Source organism: Cnephaeus nilssonii, assembly GCF_951640355.1.
Source record: "Cnephaeus nilssonii genome assembly, chromosome: 11".
Classification (NCBI taxonomy): Eukaryota; Metazoa; Chordata; class Mammalia; order Chiroptera; family Vespertilionidae; genus Cnephaeus; species Cnephaeus nilssonii.
Window position 1 is genome coordinate 51,181,635 of NC_137082.1, and position 24,223 is coordinate 51,205,857.

The window sequence follows — 24,223 nt, forward strand, 5'->3', positions numbered from 1 at the left end:
GGCTTTTGTGGCTGTCAGGGGTATAAATAAAATATGTGTAAGCACTTTGAAAGTGTGTAAATCTATACAGAGATTAGATAGTTCTCCATATAAGTCCCAAAATCCATTTCTACTGGAAAAAAATCAAATCAAACTAGGACTCCAGTATTTCTAACTTCTGTTTCCTATTAATCTTGATTCATTCAAAATATAATTAACAGTTGCATGTGTATGCAGCCTTGTTCTTGGCACTGAGGACAAATGGTGCAGCCGAGGCCCCTGATCCCCTATTCCAATGGGAGGAGGGACTTTAAACAAGTAAACACGTAGACAAGATGGTCACTACTGATATGAACAGGGAGAAAGCAGCCTGGGGTCATCCCGGGAACAGGGGCTACGTGAAATTGTACCAACCTCCCCAGTAGGAGATCCCTCCATTTTTGTATTTATACAGTATCTTCTTAGTTCATTTTCCATTTTTCCCACTTCAGGAAGGAGCTTTAAGCAAACACTGCATTCATTCAAGTTAACTTTCCTAAAACAGAATCATGATGAGATCATTCGCGTGCTTAAAAATCTGTGTTCGCTTTTCCTACAAAGTATGTGCAAACAATGTATTGGCATCCAAGGCCTTCTGGAATGTGGTATGAATCTATCTGCACCTTCCCTTCCTGTTACTCTCTGGATATGCCTGCCCACTTTCTGGCTCATGGACATGCTACATCTTCCCTCAACCCATGATTTTGCTCACTCCACTCTCCAAGCAGTTTCTTCTTACTTCCTCTGACCTTTGTACCCACCCATCAGCACAGAGTCCACCTTTTAAGACCCAGATGATATGGATAATGGGTCTTTAGTACATGTTATCTGCTTAATAAGCATCAGTTCCACCCTTCCCATCTAGAAGAAAATGTCTGCTGCTCCAAGTCTTATAAGTGCTTGGTCCAAAACTCCCTTATGGCTTTTCTCTGGCTCTGCCTTGCATGATCATTTTTTAGGAACATGTCACACCTTCCATCTGGATTATTATTTCCTTGGGAGAACAAATTGTTTTATTCAACTGTGTTTTTCCTGTATTCCAGTACAAAACAGTGTTCAATAAATGTTTGCTGAATGGATGAGTCTGGTGAATAAACAAATGGCCCAGCAAGTAAAAATGAGGCAACACAGCATTTCAAAACTCACTTCTGTGAATAACTTTAAGTTGGAGATAAAAATATAATTTTTAAAAAATCAGTATAACCTAAAACAAATTTGAAACCAAATACTTAAAAACCATCTGCTTATATATATGTTACCTCCATGTGAACCCCAAGCATCCATCAACTCCCTTAAGGCTACCAGACCGCTGTACCGATTTTTCGGTAATTTCCGAATCTGCCGCTGTACTGCTTTACCTAATTTTCTGTACTTTGCCTAGTACCTATTTTCTACAATGTCTCCAAGTTCCATCTTATTCTAACCACTTGTTTGCATGTAACTAACATTTTTCTATATCACGTTGATTTTTTTCTCTTTAATGCTCAGGAGCCCAGGTATAGGGGACAGTTAGGTTCAGGGCCTCAGGTCTGGTAGGGTTAAAACATCTCTGCAGAGGATGTGTTCACAGGTTCATGCATCCAACTCTGTCCCCACTGATGTCAGACTGCATTTGTACCACTTGACTCTTTAAAGCGATAGCATTTCAGGTATTTATTTCCCTGTGAAGTAGGCTATCTGTCTGATTTACATTGTTTTACTAAAATACTATTATGGTTGCCGAATGCCATAAGTACAGCACTTTCTAATTGTAATGAATACCATGGAATTCCCACTTAAATATGTTTTCTCATTTGGGGCTCTAACCAATAAAGAAAAAAATTTATTCATACAACACCCACACACACACACATGCATCACATGCTTAAGTAGAATTACTTGTTTTCATTAAATTACTAGAGGCCCGGTGCACGAAATTTGTGCACGGGATGGGGGGTGTCCCTCAGCCCAGCCTGCACCCTCTCCAATGTGGGATCGGGCCTAAATGGGCAGTCAGACATCCCTCTCACAATCCAGGACTGCTGGCTCCCAACTGCTCACCTGCCTGCCTGCCTGCCTTCCTGATTGCCCTTAACCACTTCTGCCTGCTAGCGTGATCACCCCCTAACCACTCCCCTGCCAGCCTGATTGATGCCTAACTGCTCCCCTGCCAGCCTGTTTGTCCCCAACTGCCCTTTCCTGCAGGCTCGGTCGCCCTCAACTTCCCTCCTCTGCTGGCCTGATCACCCCTAACTGCCCTTCCCTGCAGGCTTGATCACCCCCAACTGCCCTACCTTGCAGGCCAGGTCCTTCCCAACTGCCCTCCCCTGCTGGCCTGATCACCCACAACTGCCCTCCCTTGCAGCCCTGGTCCCTCCCAACTGCCTCCCCTGCTGGCCATCTTGTAGTGGCCATCTTGTGTCCACATGGGGGCAGGATCTTTGACCACATGGGGCAGCCATCTTGTGTGTTGGAGTGATGGTCAATCTGCATATTACTCTTTTATTAGATAGGATAGAGGCCTGGTGCATGGGTGGGGGCCAGCTGGTTTGCCCTGAAGAGCATCCCAGATCAGGGTGTGGGTTCCCTTGGGACATGGGGCGGCCTGGGCGAGGGGCCTGTGGTGGTTTGCAGGCCAGCCACACCCCCTGGCAACCCAAACAGAGGCCCCTGTATCTGGAATTTATTTATCTTCTACAATTGAAACTTTGTAGCCTGGAGCGGAGCCAAGCCTTCTGCTCACTCCATGGAGGCAGCCATTTCTGTTGGGATTTATTTATCTCCTATAATTGAAACTTTGTAGCCTAGAGTGGAGGCCTAGGCCAGCCAGGGCTGCAGAAGCTTGGCTTCCTCCATCACTGGGGGCAACCCTAGCCTCCTGCTCTCTCCAGCTCCGTGGCTGCTGCCATTTTTGATGGGATTTATTTATCTTCTATTATTGAAACTTTGTAGCATTGAGTGGAGGCCTAGGCCGGCAAGGGCAGGCAGAAAGCTTGGCTTCCTCCATTGCCTGGGAAACCCAAGCCTCCCTCCTGCTTTCTGTGGCCGCAGCCATCTTGGTTGGGTTTATTTGCATATTCGCTCCTGATTGGCTTGTGGGCATAGCTTGTGGGTGTGGCTTGTGGGTATAGCAGAGGTACGGTCAATTTGCATATTACTCTTTTATTAGATAGGATAAGAGCAGAATAGAACTAAATATCTTTTCTCTTTATTTTAGATGACTTTTTCATCAAAATGTTCTATTTTCAATCCGTCAAATTTTAACTTAAATCCTTTAAAATGAATCATAATTTCAAATGTGAAATAAGAAGGCATCAAATGGACTACTGTTTTATTTTTACTTTCAATACCAAGAATAAATCTGGTTAATCCAAAATAAACTATAGCAACAATTTCCCACCTAATGCTAATATTTAGTATTGTGTTCCAAACCAGTGGTTTATTTTTGCTATGCTGAGGTAAAGAACCATGCTGACAATGAAGTATTCTTCAGTCTCCTCGATCCATACCAGCTCCATGTGCATCGTTCCTGTCGAGTCCTCATAGTCAATACAGTATGTTGGTCCCACGAAATAAGGACCATCAGAGGGGTTAGCAGAAGATTGTATGCACACTGGGGAGCTGAAACACCAAAAGGGTTTCCCATATTCATCCAAGAGAGTTACATCCATTACAGAACAACTCTACAAAAAAAAAGCACAAATATTTATACGTGTGAGGACAAAACGGCTGATTCCACCTGGCTGTCAGGTCTAATTGATAAATGTATGAAAGTGTAAGTGAAGCATACAAGAGTCAAGTGAAAGAAGAGGGAGAATGGAAAAGAACAAAATCACAGGAAGAGGGCACAGCACACACAAACAGCATGATGGAATGGGACACGTGTGTAGGACTGGAAGCTATGGGGCACGGCTAGGCTCACAGACAGAGTCACGACGACAGGGTGGGTCTGTCCACCACTGCACCTGCTCACATCACTGGTACAATCAAGGCAGGTCTGGTAAAGGAATGAGAGCAGTAAGCGGGGAGCAGGAGACCAGGACGTGGACACTGGTGGTAGTGGGCCATTGGTGGAGAGTTGGTAACAGCCCTCAGTGAGCAGTCTAGTAACTCACAGGAAAGAAGAGATGGGAGAAATATGAGACAAACTGAGCAGAAGTTAGTATCTGGACATGAGGAGGATTTGGGGAGAAGAAAGGTGCCGGGTTCAGACATACTGGATCTAAAGGGCATCACTGAACAGGGACTCAACTCTGGGGCAGGAGACAGAACTGGAGATACTGATAATTATTAATGTTATTTTATTGTCTCTTCATTGAATTTATTGGGGTGACATTGGTTAATAAAATTATACAGGCTTCAGGGATACAATTCTATAATACAACATCTGTATATTATATTGTATGTTCACTACCCCAAGTCAAGTCACCTTCCATCATTACTTATCCCCCTCCTTTACCCTCTTCTACCTCCCCCCGCTTCCCCTCTGGTAATCACCATACTGTTGTCTGTGTCTATCAGTTTGGGAGAATTTTTTGCTTAATTCCTTCACCTTTTTTACCCAGTTCCCCAACTCCCTTCCCCTCTGACAGCTGTCAGTCTATTCTCTATCTACTAATGTTATTAATGAACTAGATTTTAAATTTATTTTTAATTGTGTTAAAATACACATAACATACCCCTTTTTAAGTGTACAGTTCATTGGCATTAAGTGCATTAACACTGTTTTTGCAACCATCACCACCACCCACTTCCAGAACTCTTTTCATCTTGCAAAACTGAAATTCTTGACCAAATTCATTAAACAACTCCCAATCCCTTCCCCCAGCCCCTGACACCCAACCTTCTACTTCCTGTCTTTGTGGATATGACTACACTAGGTTACTCATATAAGTGGAATCCAATAGTATCTCCTCTTTGTGTCTGGCTTATTTCAGTTAACATCATGTCCTCAAGCCACATCCACGCTTAGCAGGTGCCAGAATTTCCTTCCTTTTTAAGGTAGAGTACTATTCCCTTGCGTGGGTATCCACTCACCTGCCAACAGACACCTAGGTTTCTTCTACCTCTTAGCTATTGTGTACAATGCTGCTAAGAACATGTGTGTACAATGTGAGCTGTATTTTTTAACATGTTCTATGTATCGGAGACTGATCCCAGCAGTTTGCATATATATTTTAATTCATTCTCAATAATCAATAATTCAATTCTCAAGACACAATGAACTGATATCAAGGGTAAACTCTTATAACACTAACCTTTTCAGACATGGCTCATTATTTGCCATAATTCATGCCCTATATTAGTGTGTTAATAATTGCAACTTAGACGCTATTATTAGAGATCAGCATGGACTGAGCGTAGATAACAGCATAATTACAATCATAGACATTAGCATATACTTGCTGTCAGAAGTCTGTACACAGCTAAATGGGTTGACAGTGCTGACCACTTGGATCTGAGGATGAGCATATCAAAGGGTCTTGACTCAAAAAAATGTATATCTTAGAGAAATGTAAATAATGCAAACATTCCAAAACTTAGGAAAAATGAGATGTGAACTGGTTCCCACTGTGGCGGAGACCTGAGTGAAGAACGGGCCCCATGAAATACCCCTGACCCCTGACTGCAAAGAAGCAGACCAGAACTGAGAGCCCTATCCATGGCAGAGGGTGCCCATTGATGTGGCCCCAGGAGCCCCTTGGAGCCTGGACCTTGGTCCTAATGCCTGTCCAGGTCCCAGAGCAGCCCCCATCAGCCTGACAGACCACGTCATTGACCCCTCTGCTTCTGGCATGACAGGGACCACAGCTCAGGGACAAGGATAAGGGCTGTCCACACTGCAGCCTCACTGAGCTGAGACCTGGAACCAGAGCCGGTAATGAGAGCTAGAAGATGTCTCTGTCTGATCTCATGGCTGGAGCTGGAATAAGCAACCATCAGCACGGCTGATTGAGGAGGGGACCATGTGTGGCCACAGCAGCTCCCAGGTAATACAGGTGGTGGGTGGTTCTGGAAGCCACCGAACCTGTCTTTACCTTCACCCTTCACAACTGAACTGCTGGTCTGGTGGTCTCTCGGTTTTCTTACTTAAAGCCTCAGCTGAACCCACAGAACAGAGATGTAGTTAGAACCGTGAGCTCAGGGGAGACATCCTGGGCAAGGCAGAGAGAAGGAAACCGGGAAGGAAAGGTCAAGGGCACAAAAGCCCATGCCCTTCAGCAGGTGACTTACTCTCTGTTTTTGCTCCCCAGCCGCCAGCTAAAGACCTGTGAGCTGGCTATCTGTGAAGCCCTGCCCTTCTCAAGCTGAGTATTCTCCAATTCCTCCATGGGCTACATACCGGCCTAGCACACAGGGTGTACATGAAACCTTCAGTAACTTCCCACAGATACGTGAACCAAAACCCAAGCTCTTTACCACGGTGTTATCCCTGCAGGAGCTGCCAACCTGCCCAGTGCCCCTGCTCTGTGCCAGTTCGTTCTGCACACAGCAGGGAGTCTTGTCTCACCCAGGACAGGCACATGCCACCCTGGCACTGGTACCAGAAGTACAATGGACCCATCTAAATCCATTTTTTACAAAATGTGTTAATCCTCTGTATATGTTTTTGGTAAGACTTCCAGACAACAGTAGGCTATGAGTAGTAAGTTTTAGAGAGTCAAAAGTTATATGTGGATTTTCAACTGCACTGGGGACTTAGCACCCTAACTTCTGCATTGTTCAAGGGTCAACTGTATTTAATGATAATTAATCCTTTTAATGTTCATTGATGATAATACTGCTCTTGGTCTCAGTCATCATCACTGATAGTTCCAACAAGGTGTCCACACATGTATGGCAGAATAAAGCTTTGTTACTGGAGGACCTCTGCATTCACAAGAGATCCATCCCACTAAATATGAACATTCTATTCGTTCCCACAAAATAAAGATGAAGAGTAGCACAAACCAGGGGCAGCCACGGGCATAAGGACCACAAAAGGAAATGAACATATGTTGGAGCATCCCTGCTCCTGCTCCTGCTCCTCCTCTCTCTCCTCCCTCTCCTCGCCGCTTCCCTGCCAACTCTCAACCACTAAATCAACTCTCCCATCTATGTGGCTAAGTTTTGATAGAGATTTAAGTTGATTTAACTGTTCAAGGAAATAGCTGTGTCCTGGACGTCATAACTGCAATAAATTTTGAATTGGTGGATGAGTAGTTAAAATGCTTTGAATCTATGTTACTGGCCTGGTCCAACCTGCAGCTCCACTCTTTCTCCTCAGAACAAATAGACCGCTGGGCTTTGAGGGGCACAGGCTGCAACCAGCACTGCGCAGCAGGGCCTCCTCCACCTCTCTCGGGGAACATTGATAAAGGCACGACCGACTGGCAGGGGCTAAAGGACATGCACACACCTTTGGCTACCGGAACAATAAGTCTAGGACTTTAAAAGCAATATCATACACATACATCAACAGACATTTTTCTTATACAGAGACCAGGGCACTTTAAGGAAAAAAAGCAGCCCCTTACCTTTATGCAGCCATCAAAGACATCAGTTCTCCAGGAAAGGCCCACTTTGCCAATCAGAGGCAGATGCTCTGTGCTATTTTGAAAATGTATCACAATGAGCTTCACATATCCATTTTCAATATATCCTGAAAAAAATGTAATGTGTTTTAAGTTACTATATACTGATGCAGGACAAGAAGTCGGGACTCTGCAGGGTTGCTGCTGCATGAAGGTTGCCTCGCAGCTAAGAACCGGAGCCCCTGGTGGAGGAAGCACTGGCATTGCTAACCCAAGTGTCTGGCTGAAAGCCAGGGCAGTGCACCTGCATCCCAGAGACAGAAAAATGTGTGGGTGCTCTGAAAAAGCAGGGAGAGGACTGGGGTGAACCTGGATACCCACCCCATCGCTGATGGAGAGACTGCTAATGAGGCAGATGAAGCTAACAGCAAGGGAAATGGAAAATGAGGATGGTGCGGTCTAAGGAAGGAGAGCCCAGAAATGGCCCAGACAGGACGATAAGTGCTGGGAGCAGAGAGAGATGATGGAGAAGTGAGGGATTGCAGAGCAGGTGAATATGGATGCGCACATAAAGTGAACACTTCTAATCATGCTCTAAATAACTCAAAATGCTTACACGTGCTACCAAGATCATGAATGAGACCAAAGGTCCTGTCCCTCCACTGACCAACTCAAATCCACCTAAGAGCAACCTGGCCACCAAGGGCCCGTCACATGCCGGGCACATGCATGATCTGATTTTCAAGGTGCTTGTGGTCAGAGAGCCTGCAGCACACCTGAGTTCCAGGTACCCACCCATTTCCTCACAGTCTGAAACACGACCGGCACACGTATCAGCACCTTCCCTGGATGAATGACTTCTGCAGAGACAGACGCCTGGACAGAGGTAACATGTGAATCATGGGGCAGAGCACATGTTCTTTGACCCTCGGCTGGTGATGTCACAGGATAAAATAAAACCAAAGCTTGGTTGCCTTGGGAGCCAAAGCCCTATTCTAGCAATTCTATACAGTGTTCTCATGCAGGTATAGCCCAAAGATGCGGACCATACTCTGCCCGCTGCCTCTTCTGTGACACAAGGTGCTCTGAGAAACAGACCCGCTTGAGGCAGGTGTTGGGGGCCCTGTGGGAGGGCGCTGTTAGCCAGGGCAGCAGGCTGCTGTGGCCTAGCCTGCTTTTGTTCCAAGGACAGAGGCTGCAAGTAATTAGCAGGAACCGCGCTTCCTCTCTCCCCCTGCCCGAGGTGTGTAGTGAGAGCCAAATGACACTGCCCTCCCAGGCAAGTCTGCTGTCACCACAGGGCTCGATGCAGCAGGCAGGAACTCTACGAAGAGTGGCCTCAGCGGAGGCACAGTAATGACAATCCGAAAGGACCAGATGTGGCTCTGCCCTGCTCTGTGTTCCTGCATGGCCGTGCGCAGAAGCGAGAGGCCTCCAGCTGGCGCAGCCGGACGTGCCGGACAGAAACGGGACTTCATTTTCCATGTGGCTCGTCCTCAGGACACTGCTGAAAATGGACCCCAACGTATAACAGCCAATAACATCTCAATGGCAATGTTGGAGCTAATGAACGTGAAGTCTGTGCAGGAGGCCAGGACTGCTGTTACTTTATCATCACCAGACACCCTCCCCTTCCCAGCCACAACTGTAATATCCACAGTATCTTAAAGGTCAGCATACTTTCTTCCAACCCTCTGTGACTGCTGTGTCCATCAGAGAAAAGAGGTAAAGCTCGTCCTACATTTAAACAATCTGCTTTGAGCTAGTCAGCAGAGGGGCAGGGCCTCTGGTCTCACTCAAGCTGTCGGTAGCATGCGTAAGGATTCTGACTTATTTAGAACATGAGCAGAGGTGTTCCCTTTATGTGTGCATCTATATTCCCCTGCTCCCCACCCCCTCACTTCTCTGGCATCTCTCTCTTTGCAATGAAGGTGTGTATGAACGTGTGTGCATATAAAGCAGGTAATAATTTTGAGTACTTGCACACCAGGTGTTAAGCACTACACCTACACTAGCATAAAATACTACTTTAAAAGAACACCTTAAAATAACACTATTAAATAGGTATTATAGTTTTCTGAATCCACAGGTGAGAAAACGTTGCAGAGAGAGGTTAACAGTACCTTACCCAAGGTCATACTGCTGGTAAGTGGTAAAGATACAATGCAAACTTGCTCTGTGTCTAGAGCCCATGTTATAATAGATTAAAATACATACAAAAAGGGGAAACAATCACTGATTAGTTTCATACTAGTTGAGTGTTTACAAAGTGGATTAAATTCTCATGAAGTTGTGCTCTTGTATTATTGCCAGGAGAGAAAATCTACAAATTAGCATAAAAATATGCAGGGGAAACATTTATGACTCCCCAAAATGTCTGGTAATTTCTCCATCTGTGAGTCCCATACTCACTCTTGCCCCTTTCCCAAGCTACCTTATCTCTAGGTTGTGAGTGACCTGGGTCCCTTCACTGTGAACTAACATGCCCTCATTGAATTCCTGTGTTCCTGAAACCATTCATAATAAATCCTAACCTTAAGCAATCAATAAGACCATGCCAAATGCAGGGAAATGCCATTCCAGCCTCACCGAAGTGGCTTTCGGTGACATGCATGCCCCAACATCACCCTGGGAGTCACAATGACCTCATTCCAACCCTACCCAGCCATTCACTGACTGTTCAGCCATGGTCAAGCTCCAAGCTGAGTTAAACAGAGATACAAATGGAGAGTACTTTATAAAGCTTTGTTCAGATCAATGGAATTAATAATAAATACTGACATTACAGTATAGATTGGTGTTTTTTTAAAAAATATATTTTATTGATTTTTTACAGAGAGGAAGGGAGAGAGATAGAGAGTTAGAAACATCAATAAGAGAGAAACATCGACCAGCTGCCTCCTGCACACCCCCTACCGGTGATGTGCCCGCAACCAATGTACATGCCCTTGACCAGAATCGAACCTGGGATCTTTCAGTCCGCAGACCGACGCTCTATCCACTGAGCCAAACCAGTTTCGGCTAGATTGTTATATAGGTTAAGTGTGCTAAGTACCTGACATGATTATCTCAACAATAATATTCCATCTAAAGGCCAGTCTACTGCCAAGCAGAAAGTAGAGATGTACCATGTTCAGGGACTATAAGGTCACTATCCTATCTAATAAAAGAGTAATATGCAGATTGACCATCACTCCAATACACAAGATGGCTGTCCCCACGTGGTCAAAGATGGCTGCCCCCATGTGGCCACAAGATGGCCACCACAAGATGGCCAGCAGGGGAGGGCAGTTGGGAGGGACCAGGCCTGCAGGGGAGGGCAGTTAGGGGCAAACAGGCTGGCAGGGGAGGGCAGTTAGGCATCAATCAGGCTGGCAGGGGAGTGGTTAGGGGGTGATCAGGCTGGCAGGCAGAAGTGGTTAGGGGCAATCAGGCAGGCAGGCAGGCGAGCAGTTGGGAGCCAGCAGTCCTGGATTGTGAGAGTGATGTCCGACTGCCCATTTAGGCCCGATCCTACCGGGATTGGGCCTAAATGGGCAGTCAGACATCCCTCGAGGGGTCCCAGATTGGAGAGGGTGCAGGCTGGGCTGAGGGACACAACCCACCCCCCATGCACGAATTTCGTGCACCAGGCCTCTAGTTGCTAAAATATCTACCTATCATCCCTGGCAGGGTAGCTCAGTTAGTTAAAATGTTGCCTCAATGTGCCAAGGTTGCAGGTTCTATCCTCAGTCAGGGTACATACAAGCAACCAATGAATATATAAATAAGTGGAACAACAAATCAATGTTTCTCTCTTTCTTTCTCTCTCTCTAAAATCAATTTTAAAAAAAAGATATCCAATCAACAAATGACAAGTGCTGGCGAGGATTCGGAGAAAAAGGAACCCTTGTACACTGCTGGTGGGAATGCAGACTGATACAGCCACTGTGGAGAACAGTATGGAGTTTCCTCAAAAAACTAAAAATGGAACTCCCATTTGACCCAGTAATCCAGTTTCTAGGAATATATCCCAAGAAACTAGAAACACCAATCAGAAAGAACATTGCACCCCTATGTTCATAGCAGTACAATTCACCATAGCTAAGATTTGGAAATAGCCCAAATGCCCATCAGCAGATGAGTGGATTAGAAAACTATGGTACATCTACACAATGGAATACTATGCTACTATAAAAAATAAGGAATTCTTACCATTTGCAGCAGCATGGATGGACCTGGAGAGCATTATGTTAAGTGAAATAAGCCAGGCAATGAAAGAAAAATACCACATGATCTCACGCATTTATGGAAAATAAAGAACATTATAACCTGATGAACCAAAAAATAGATACAGAGGCAGTAAAGCACCGAACAGACTGTCAAATTACAGCAGGAAGGCAGGGGAGTGTTGGGGAGTAGGGGAAAGAGATCAACCAAAGGAGTTGTATGCATGCATATAAGCACAACAAATGGATTCAAGACACTGGGGGGGTGAGATAAGGGCATGCAACAGGGGATAGGGAAGGCTGGGGGAAGGTCAATAGGGGAAAAACAAAGGAGATATATGTACTACTACATGTAATACTTTAAACAATAAAAAAAGATATCCAGACGAAAAAGATGGCGACCGGCAGGAAGGTAGGGAGAGAGAGAGTGTGAGTGAGGAACCCATAGAGGAGAGTGTAGATGTGTGTGGTGTGTGTGTGTGTATGAGATAGGGTCAGTTAGATTCTGCAGGTCTTCCAAGGGGCTCCCGAACAGGGCAGCCCTAGACGGCGGAGCCCCGCGCACAAAGCGGACACTTCTCGGCGGCTGGTGCGGACGCAGAGACCACGCCATCTTGGGAAACAGAGCTGCCCGAGACTCGGATCCTGGCTTCTGACACAAACCAGGACCCTGCAGCCACTGGGGACAGAGAACTGCTATCACAGCTTCAGACAAACAAACAAGAATCCAGACTTCCCGGCAGATTTCCGTGAGTCAAAGAGCCTATCCCCCTCCTCGCAGGCGCTGATAGCGCCATAGTAACTGATAGACGCGCCCCTCCCCCAAGCTGCTGAGCGCCCACAGGCGTGCGGAAAGCGCCATAGTAACTGATAGACGCGCCCCTCCCCCAAGCTGCTCACAGGCGCGCGCACAGACAGCGTCATAGTAACTGATAGACCCGCCCCTGGCCCAAGCTGCCGAGCTTTGCGCAGGGACGCGCTCCCTCTTAGGGAATTTGGCGCGCGCTCGCGCACGGGACAGAAGCAGCTCCCCGTCGGGGAAATCTGTCAGTGCGCACAGAGGGCTCCCCTTCGGGGAATTTGGGGGAATTTGGCTCGCGGGGCACAGCTCCCCCTTCGGAGATTCTTAAAAGCGTGCACAGAGGGGCTTCCCTTTGGGGAATTTGGCGCGCAGGACGGACTCCGCCCCCCTTCTGGGACTTTGGGAGAGTGCACTGAGCCGGCTCACCTTCAGGTTTTTAAGAATGTGCGCTCTAGCCGGTTTGGCTCAGTAGAGAGAGCACACACAGGACGCAGCCCCACTTCAGGGAATTTGGCACGCCGGACACAGCTGCCTGGGATCCCTGACTCACAGCGCATTCACACTAAGAGCCAGCGACCCCAATTGTTGGTGCGTGCACACACAGGGACCCTGATTCTCAACGAGAAACCGCACAAGGCAACAGAGACTTTGACACTCGAGTCTTGGTGCAGACACAGGGAAACTCTGACTCCTGGCACATGCTAAGGATCTCATTCTCGGCACATACCAACAGTGTGGTGCAGACAGGGCCCCTGATTCTAAATGTGCACACGAGACCACACGGAACACTGGGGACACTGATCCTGGGCAAGTTTGGTTCCCACCAACCAAAGACAGTCACACGTCCTAGTGTCAGAGCACTTCAGTGAAACTAGGGTGGAGCGAAGTCCCCACAGCACACGACCCAGGTCCACGCAAACAGAAGCTTGAGCTTTCTGGTAATAGCCAGAATGGGGAAACGAAATAACTCACAGAGGAAAGAAAATGTGGAGTCGCCAAGAAAGGAAATTAGTGAAAATGAAGCTTGCAACATGACCGAAAAGGAGTTCAGAGTAATGGTCATGGAATTTATACATCGGATGGATGAGAAAATCAACAACTTATGCAAGAATCAGGAAGAAATGAAAAGTGATATAGCTACAATCAAAAACACCATGGAAAGTTTCAACAGTAGATTACAAGAAGCAGAGGACCGAATTAGTGAGTTAGAAGATCAGGTACAGAAACAAGCTCAAGCTGAACAGCAATTGGAGAAAAAAATTAAAAAGCAGGAGGAAAGCCTAAGGGAGCTTTGGGACAACATGAAACGAAGTAACATGCGTATAATAGGGCTGCCAGAAGGACAAGAAGAGCAGCAGGGATTAGAAAATCTATTTGAAGAAATAATGACAGAAAACTTCCCGGATATGGGAAAGATAAAAGTTACGCAAGTAAAGAGAGTCCCAAGCAGGATCAACCCCAAAAGACCCACACCAAGACATGTCATAATTTCAATGGCAAATATAAATGATAAAGAGAGAATCCTAAAGGCGGCAAGAGAGAGACAGAGAGTTACCTACAAAGGAACACCCATCAGATTGTCAAATGATTACTCATCAGAAACACAACAAGCTAGAAGTGAATGGAAGGAGGTATACAAAGTGTTGCAAAGCAAAGGACTGAATCCAAGAATACTATATCCAGCAAGACTATCAATCAAAATTGAAGGGGAAATCAGGAGCTTTGCAGACAAAAAAAGCCTCAGGGAGTTTATCACCACCAAACCAGCAATGCAAGAATTGCTAAAGGGAATACTGTAAAAAGAAGAAATAAACAGGTAAGAAGGAATACAGACACAAAAATAGATATGACTGCAAACAAATACCTTTCAGTAATAACTTTAAATGTAAACGGACTAAATGCTCCAATCAAAAGACATCGAGTAGCTGAATGGATAAAAAAACACGACCCATATATATGCTGTCTACAAGAGACCCACCTCAGAACAAGAGACTCACACAGATTGAAAGTGAAGGGATGGAAAAATATCTTTCAGGCAAATGGAAATGAAAAAAAAGCTGGGGTAGCAATACTTATATCTGACAAAATAGACCTCAAAGTAAATGCCATAACAAGAGATAAGGAAGGCCACTTCATAATACTAAAGGGAGAAATCCAACAAGAAGAAATAATTCTGGTAAACATATACGCTCCCAATATAGGAGCACCCAAATACATAAAAAAACTCCTGGAGGATATCAAGGGAGAGATTAATAGCAACACAATCATAGTAGGAGACTTTAATACCCCACTATCACCACTGGACAAATCCTCTAAACAAAAAATCAGCAAAGAAACAGCAATCCTAAATGACTCACTAGACCAGATGGAATTAATTGACATCTTCAGAACATTTCACCCCAAAGCCACAGAATATACATTCTTCTCAAGTGCACATGGGTCATTTTCAAAGATAGACCATATGCTGGGTCACAGGCAAAGTCTCTTCAAATTCAAGAAGATAGAAATTATATCAAGCATCTTCTCAGATCACAGTGGCATAAAACTGGAAATCAACTACAATAAATACAATCCAAAGAAATCAAACACATGGAGACTAAACAGCATGCTATTAAACAAGGACTGGGTCACCAGAGAGATCAAGGAAGAAATAAAAAACATCATGGCAACAAATGACAATGAAAACACAACAATCCAAAATCTATGGGACACAGCGAAAGCAGTCTTGAGAGGGAAGTTCATAGCTCTACAGGCCTATTGCAAAAAACAAGAAACAATGGTAATAAATTACTTAACCCTACAACTCAAAGAGCTAGAAAAAGAGCAGCAAGAAAAGCCCAGTGTAACCAGAAGGAAGGAAATAACAAAGATCAGAGCGGAGATAAATGACATAGAGACCAAAGAAACAATACATAAGATCAACAAAACCAAGAGCTGGTTCTTTGAAAGGATAAACAAGATTGATGGACCTCTAGCCAGGCTCACCAAGAAGCAAAGAGAGAGGACCCAAATAAACAAAATCAGAAATGAAAGAGGTGAAATAACAACAGACCCCGCTGAGATACAAAGGATTGTTACAAAATACTACGAACAACTCTATTCCAACAAACTGGACAATCTGGAGGAAATGGACATATTCCTAGAAAAATATAACCTTCCAAAAATCAATCAAGAAGAATCTAAACAGCTCAATAGGCCAATAACTATGGACGAAATTGAAGCAGTCATCAAAAAGCTTCCAGCAAACAAAAGCCCGGGGCCAGATGGCTTCACAGGAGAGTTTTACCAAACATTCAAGGAAGAACTAAAACCTATCCTCCTCAGACTATTCCAAAAAATTCAAGTGGAAGGAACACTTCCAAGCTCCTTCTATGAAGCCAGCATCACCCTAATACCAAAACCAGATAAAGACAACACAATGAAAGAGAATTACAGACCAATATCCCTCATGAACATAGATGCCAAAATCCTCAACAAAATTCTAGCAAATCGGCTCCAGCAGTACATCAGAAAGATCATACACCATGACCAAGTAGGATTTATCCCAGGAATGCAAGGATGGTACAATATCCGCAAATCAATAAACGTGATACATCACATAAACAAATTGAAAGATAAAAATCACATAGTCATATCAATTGATGCAGAAAAAGCATTTGACAAAATCCAACACCCTTTCTTGATAAAAGCTCTCAACAAGGTGGGAATAGACGGCTCATACCTCAACATAATAAAAGCTATATATGATAAACCCACAGCAAACATCATACTCAATGGACAAAAACTAAAGACATTTCCCCTAAGAACAGGAACAAGACAGGGATGCCCACTCTCACCACTCCTGTTTGACATAGTACTGGAAGTATTAGCCATTGCAATTAGACAAGAAGAAGAAATAAAAGGCATCCAGATTGGAAAAGAACAAGTAAAGCTGTCTTTATTTGCAGACGACATGATATTGTACATAAAAAATCCGAAAGACTCCGTCAAAAAACTCATAGACTTAATAAATGAATTCGGCAATGTAGCAGGATACAAAATTAACGCCAAGAAATCTATGGCCTTTCTATACACCAATAGTGAACTTACAGACAGAGAGACTAAAAAGGCAATCCCATTTACCATCGCACCAAAAAAATTAAGATACCTAGGAATAAACTTAACTAAGGAGGTAAAAGACCTATACACGGAAAACTACAGGACACTGAAAAAAGAGATAGAGGAAGACGTAAACAGATGGAAGAACATACCATGTTCATGGATTGGTAGAATCAACATCATTAAAATGTCCATACTACCCAAAGCAATCTATAGATTCAATGCACTCCCCATTAAAATACCAACGGCATATTTCACAGACCTTGAAAGAACTCTCCAAAAATTCATCTGGAATAAAAAAAGACCCCGAATAGCCACAGCAATCCTGAGAAAGAAGAATAAAGTAGGAGGGATCTCAATACCAGATTTCAAGCTGTATTACAAAGCCACTGTTCTCAAAACAGCCTGGTACTGGCACAAGAACAGACATATAGATCAATGGAACAGAATAGAGAATCCAGATATTGACCCAAACCACTATGCTCAATTAATATTTGACAAAGGAGGCATGAACATACAATGGAATAAAGACAGTCTCTTCAATAAATGGTGTTGGGAAAATTGGACAGATACATGCAAAAAAATGAAGCTTGATCACCAACTTACGCCATACACAAAAATAAACTCAAAATGGATACAGGACTTAAACATAAGACGGGAAACCATAAAAATACTAGAGCAATCCACAGGCAGCAAAATGTCAGACATATGCCAAAAGAAATTCTTCACTGACACTGCCCCTAGGGCAATGGAAGCTAAAGAGAAAATTAACAAATGGGACTACATCAAAATAAAAAGCTTTTTCACAGCAAAAGAAACCATCAACAAAACAACAAGAAGGCCCACTGCATGGGAGAACATATTTGCAAATGGCATCACTGATAAAGGTTTAATCTCCAACATCTACAGGCAGCTTATACAACTTAATAAAAGGAAGATAAATGATCCAATAAAAAAATGGGCAACAGACCTAAATAGAATCTTTTCAAAAGAAGACAGAAGGAAGGCCAAGAGACACATGAAAACATGCTCAACGTCACTAATTATCCGAGAGATGCAAATCAAAACAACAATGCGGTACCATCTCACACCTGTCAGAATGGCTATCATCAACAAATCAACAAACGACAAGTGTTGGCGAGGATGCGGAGAAAAAGGAACCCTCGTGCACTGCTGGTGGGATTGCAGACTGGTGCAGCCACTGTGGAGAACAGTATGGAGTTTCCTCAAAAAACTGAAAATGGAACTCCCATTTGACCCAGTAATCCCACTCCTGGGAATATATCCGAAGAAACTAGAAACACCAATTAGAAAGGATATATGCACCCCTATGTTCATAGCAGCGCAATTCACCATAGCTAAGATTTGGAAACAGCCTAGGTGCCCGTCAGCAGATGACTGGATCAGAAAACTGTGGTACATCTACACAATGGAATACTATGCTGCCATAAAAAAGAAGGAATTCTCATCATTTGCAGCAACCTGGGAGGAATTGGAGAACATTATGTTAAGTGAAATAAGTCAGTCAATGAAAGAAAAATACCACATGATCTCACTCATTTATGGATAATAAAGAACATTATAAACTTGAACAAAAAGATAGATACAGAGACAGTAAAGCATCAAACAGACTGTCAAATTACAAGGGGAAGGTTAGGGAGAGGTGGGGGAGATAAGAGATCAATCAAAGGACTTGTATGCATGCATATAAGCATAACCAATGGATGCAAAACTCTGGGGGGTGGGGGCATATATGGGAGTGGGGTGTGGGGAGGGCAATGGTAAGATATGTACACATATAATACCTTAATAAAAAAATTGGAAAAAAAAAAAAAAAAAAAGATATCCAGTTATCCAAATTGATCTATAGACTTAATGCAATCCCAATCATAATCCCAGCAGGCATTTTAATAGATAATTTGTAAATAATCAATATATATAAGTAAATAAAATTTGACAAGCTGATTCTAAAATTTATATGGAAATGTTAAGGACCTAAAATAGCCACACAACCTTGAAAATAAGAAAAAACTTGACTTCAAGATTGACTATAGAGCTACAGCAATCAAGGTAGTATGGTGTTGCTATAAAGACACACAAATAGATCAACAGAATAGAAGAGATGGTTCCAGAAATAGACCTAACACTTTATAAGCAATTGATTTCTGACAAAAACATCAAACTAATCCAATGAGAAAAGAAAGTCTTTTCACAAAAAAACAACTTGCTATCCCTCTGAGAAAATAAAATGAACCTTAACCCATACCTCATCTGTTACTCAAAAATTAATTAGGATGGATCATAGCCCTGAATGTAAAAGCTAAAATCAAAATACAGCCAGAAGGAAAGAAAGAATATCTCCATAACCTGACGTATGAAAAGTTTTAAGACAGAAAAAGAAAGCAACAACCACAAAATAAAAAATGGATCAATGAGATTTCATCAAAATAAGAAATTTCTGGTCACTAAAAGATATTAACAAAATAAATAAGCAAGCCATTGATTGGGAGAAAGTATTTGCAAAACATGTATCAGAAAAAGTACTGGTATCCAGAATATGTAAAGAACTCCTACAATTCAGGAATAAAGAAAAAACAACTCATTATTTTTATAAAGGCAAAAGATTTAAGAGATCTTCAAAAAGAAGATATGCAAATGACTAATAAGCACATTAAAAAGTACTTAACACTACTGGCCATCAGAAAATGCAAATCAAAACCACCATGAGCTACCATTACTACCACACAGGAGAACAGCTACAATTTAAAAGACTAATGACATCAAATGTTGGTCAGGATATAGAGCAACCAGAACATTTGATGAGAGGAGTATAAGATAGTGCAATCATTCAAAAAAAAACAAAAAAAAAAAACTTGGCATTCTTATACATAAAATTTTCTTACACATTAAAAAAAAGTCTGGTATCTACACTAATAAAAGAGAAACATGCAAATTAATCATCACTCCCCTACGCCAAGCCATGCCCACCAGCCAGGCAAGAGCGAGTATGCAAATTAACCCAACCAAGATGGTGGCCGGCCACAGAGCTGGAGCAAGCAGGAAGCTTGGGTTGCCCCTGGCGATGGAGGAAGCCAAGCTTCCGGCCCAGCCCTGGCCTCCACTCAAGGCTATAATGTTTCAATTATAGAAGATAAATAAATCCTAGATACTTGCTTCCAGTCAGCCCTGGCCTCCGCTCAAGAAGGCGCTGAAAAAAAAAAAAGAAAAAGAAAAAAAGGAGGGGCTGGGACCTTGGGTCGCTGGGGGGTGATCAGGCCAGGATGGGATGGCAAGGGCCGTTGGAAGTAAGCAGACCAGCAGGAGGGCTAGTTGGGAGTGAGCAGGCCGTCAATGGGGGGCAGTTGGAGGTGATCAGGACAGCAGGGGAGGGGGCAATTTGGAGTGAGCAGGCCAGCAGGGGGGAAGTTGGGGGTGAGCAGGCCAGTGGGGAGGGAAGGTGGAGGCGAGCAGGCCAGCAGGGAGGCAGTTGGGGGCAAGCAGGTCAGCAGGGTGGGCAGTTAGGGGTGATCAGGCTGGCGGCAGGGCATTTGGGGGCAAGCAGGCCGGTGGCGGGGGGCAGTTGGGGGTGAGCAGGCCAGCAGGCAGAGTGGTTAGGGGCAATCAGGCAGGCAGGCAGGCGAGTGGCTGGAGCCAGCAGTCCGTGATTGTGAGTGGGATGTCCGACTGCCGGTTTAGGCCCAAGCCCTGTAAACCGGCAGTAGGACATCCTTCGAGGGGTCCCAGATTGGAGAGGGTGCAGGCCAGGCTGAGGAACACCCCCCTGCCCCGAAACCCCGCCCCCCATGCACGAATTTTGTGCACTGGGCCACTAGTTCTTATACATAAAAAAAATTTGGCAATTTTTAATACATAAATCTACTCTAAGACCCAAAAATTCCAAGCCCTAAGTACTTAACCAAAAGAAATGAAAACATATGTCAAAAGAAAGTCTTCACCAGAATTCTATAGCAGCTTTATTCATAACTAGAGGCCCGATGCACGAAATTCGTGCAAAGGGCTTGGCCCTCGCAGCTGTGGTGGCTTGCCTTGGCCCTCGCAGCCCTGGCTTCATCTGGAAGGTTGTCCGGAATGTTGTCTGGAAGGTCGTTCGGCCATCCAGTCTAGTTAGCATATTACGCTTTTATTATTATAGATAGCCCAAAGCAGAAAACAACCCAAATTTCGTGTCCATCAACAGGAAAACGGGCCCTAGCCAGTTTGGCTCAGTGGACAGAGCGCTGACCTACAGACTGAAGGGTCCCGGATTCAATTATAGTCAAGGGCATATATCCAGGTGGTGGGCTTGATTCCTGGTAGGGGGCGTGCAGCAGGTAGCCAATCAATGATTCTCTCACATTATTGATGTTTCTCTATCTCCCTCTCCCTTCCTCTCTGAAAAATGAATAAAAATATATTTTAAAACAAACAAAAAAAAACACAGGTAAGCAAATTGTGGCACAATCAGTGGACTACTATTCATCAGTAGGCTAATAATACTTGCAACAGCACAGACAAAACTCAAAGGCATTTTGCTGAAAGGAAGAATCTAGATACAAAGGAACATAGTAAAAGAACCCAGAAACAAGAGCACACCCTGTGTGATGCATTTATATGAAGTTCTAGAACAAGCAGAATAATCCAGGGTGAAAAACCAGAAATATGTCTGTGCAAGTTCTTGTACTCTTTTAATTTTTCCTAAATTGGAAATTAGATCAAAATAAAAAGTTACAAAACAAACAGCACTCAATACAAATGAGCTGCTAGCTGTGCTGGCCTTCCTGGGAGGGCCCCTCTGCTCCCTGCACTGGCTGCCCCTTCTGCATCCAAACTGTGACCCTGGCCAAGCCTCAGATCTGGGTCCTCACATCTCAGTCACCCCCGCGGCTGGTAGCACCCTTCCACCTACACTGATCTGGTCCTGTTCTAAACCCCTGCTCGCACTGAAATGTCCTCAATTGTTGCTGTATCTTAGATCTGATTCCTCAAATAACCCACTGTCTTTGGGAATAAAGGTCACGTCTTCTATGGGCATTCATAGAACCTTCTAATATCATTTCTCAACTATAATTAGAGTTCATCTTGCCTCTTAAAAGGTGGAAAGTAAAGAATTTTGGGAAGAGAAACTGGCAGACTTAGTGATTTTCCTAAGGCAAATAGAAAAAATAGATAAGGGAGTTAAGTCAGATCAGAACTCCCTGAGTAGGAAAATCAGAACACGGTTAACTAAGCAGAGAAACCTGATGAGGTAAAAACTAAATGAGATGGGACCCTAGCCCACAACCTCAGGTAAGTATACACAAAGAAATGAAACAGACATCCATAGCAACTCTCCGGGTAAAGATTTATCAGGAGACCCTATAAACTCAAAAATATTTGCCACAGAGTATTAACAATTTAAAGCAGCAGAGACCTGATGCTACAGAGGAACAATGAATAACAAGACAGTATAATCATTACAGTCTAATGATCACACAGAGTTGGCACTAACTCTCAAGGACAGGAAATCTTTAGTGTCCCTGTTCCCTGTTAGGTCTCTAACATAAATCTCCTCAAGGCATGTCCACATCTTCTCTCTCTTTCTCCGCTAATTGTTTTCAGATACCTGTTATTTTCCAAACCCCTGATCCACATGAAATTTAAGTAGCTATTTATAAACATAGATAGTGGAATATCAAAAGAGAGAAGGTCTCTGAACATGAGAAGGATCAGAACTCTCACTCCCTTTTTTGGTTGCTATATAAGTTACAAGAGTCAAATGAATTAAAGAGATTGAAAAAGTAAAACTTATAATTATTTATGAAATTTCCTTCCCCAGCTCAGGCCTGGTAGATATGATGGCATCAATAAATCTCCTATAAACTTTTGAGCCACAGGTCTCTACTACTTTCATATTAAGTAGGGTCCTAACAGGCCACATTTGTCAGTCATATTGTTCCTGATATGGTGACAATTAACTTGATTTTACAAAGAACAAATTATGTACTGAGACTCTTTAAAAATTCACTGTTCATTAATTCAATAGTGTTTGAAAATAGCTTTTTCTAATGATGTATTTAAAGGTTTAGAGTGGTATTTTCAGTTTTATTTCCCTGGCATGCCTTTGGACCAATTTTCTCAGTCCAGTCCATTTGAGTATAAATTACTTTTTTTCTAGACTAGCTTTCCAAAGACATTTAAGGGGAAAGTATATGGTTAGTTGTTTCTGCTTCTCTTCCAATGTTCCTGAGAAACACGTCCAGGTCAGCCTCATGCTTCAGAGGGCAGCTAGAAGCTGGGCTCAGAATAAAGCATCCTGCTCATCTGGCCACAGGGCTGAGTCAGGGCTGAGTTTGTGACCTGACCAAAGCCAAGGAGATGCAGTGAGGCTGGAGATGGTGGGAAAGCTACTCTTGGTAATGGCAGCCCCAATGGACACACATTTGTAATTTTCCCTAAGGAACTGCTGCTCATTTAAAAAGTTAAAAAATCAATGTCAAGGTGAGCAGTGTTGTAGTTATCCATGGAGGGAAGCCCAGGACATCAGGAAAGGGATTCTGTGAGGCTACAAAGGATGAGACGCTGACAGGATAGCCAAGACTGTGTACACAGGAAAGTGAAGCCAAGAAGAGGTCAAAGTCCTGGAACAATAAGAAACCCTAACAGTTCAGTAGAAGTGAGGCACAGGAATCATGGAGGACAAGACATTTGTGATCTGAGAAGCGGCTCTCAGCTCAACATGCTGGGGATCTAGAGTCCTAACACCAAATAATTCACAATGGGGCAAAGATGAGAAGACCCATTACTTATGTTCCTTATTACACTTATCTTTCTCAAACTACTTGTTTTAAGTAAGAGATTCTATTTCCACAATCACCTTAATAAATATCTTTGAAAAAGCAACAAAATCTTATTTCAATCTCTTTGAAAACAAAATAAAAACTCACATTCTTTTAAATGATTAAAAGAACTCAAATCCCCAAAGAGAAAGAGCAAATCAAACTTTGAGGCCAAATCTGAAGCAGAAATCCGAGTCCAGAAATGCAGGGAGATGAAAAGGGCTCCCCTGATGGTTTCCAGAGGCACGAGGCTCCTCCACACACGTCCTGGGTCACAGCAGAGCCAGCTCAGGGCCCAGCCTGTGAGCTGCAAAGGCCCCCAGCCTAATGCTCTGCTGTTGCCATATTGGATTCCTGATGTTGGACATTCTGACAAGGAGTCCACAGCTGCATGTCACACAGGGCTCCGCAAATCATGCCCTCCCTGAGGAGCTCTGACAGAATGCATGGGTAGCTGGGCTCTCCATTCTGTGAGTGGTGATATGTAATGCTGATATTTTATACTGGGTCACCAAATTTACAAAGCAGGGAAAATGTACTAACAACCATTGATGAAGATGCTCTAAGGAATTATCTGTTCTAATTTTTCTAGGTAATCACCACCCAGACAGGACTGTACTACTTCTAATGCCTTCCTGTTATGATAAGTGCTTAGGGAACATAAGCCGACCTAGAAACACAAAAAGTAATTAGTATCAAGGAATAAATGGAACAAAAAATAGTCATCTATTTTGGGAACCAATAAAAATGAGATCGCATAATATATGCAAAAAAATATCTGAAACAAAC

The 24,223-nt window shown here is 43.6% G+C and overlaps 1 protein-coding gene across 1 annotated transcript in view; it reads right to left on the minus strand.

Annotated features, from left to right (window-relative positions):
* Positions 1 to 3,410: 3,410 nt before the first annotated feature.
* FBXO15 (F-box protein 15) overlaps positions 3,411 to 24,223 on the minus strand; it is a gene marked incomplete at both ends in the record, with an annotated part of 49,682 nt that continues 28,869 nt past the window's right edge. The window contains 2 exons of the mRNA XM_079783967.1: positions 3,411 to 3,680; positions 7,515 to 7,639. Coding sequence (XP_079640093.1) covers positions 3,411 to 3,680; positions 7,515 to 7,639 — 395 coding nt within the window. The remainder of the gene's footprint in view (positions 3,681 to 7,514; positions 7,640 to 24,223) is intronic.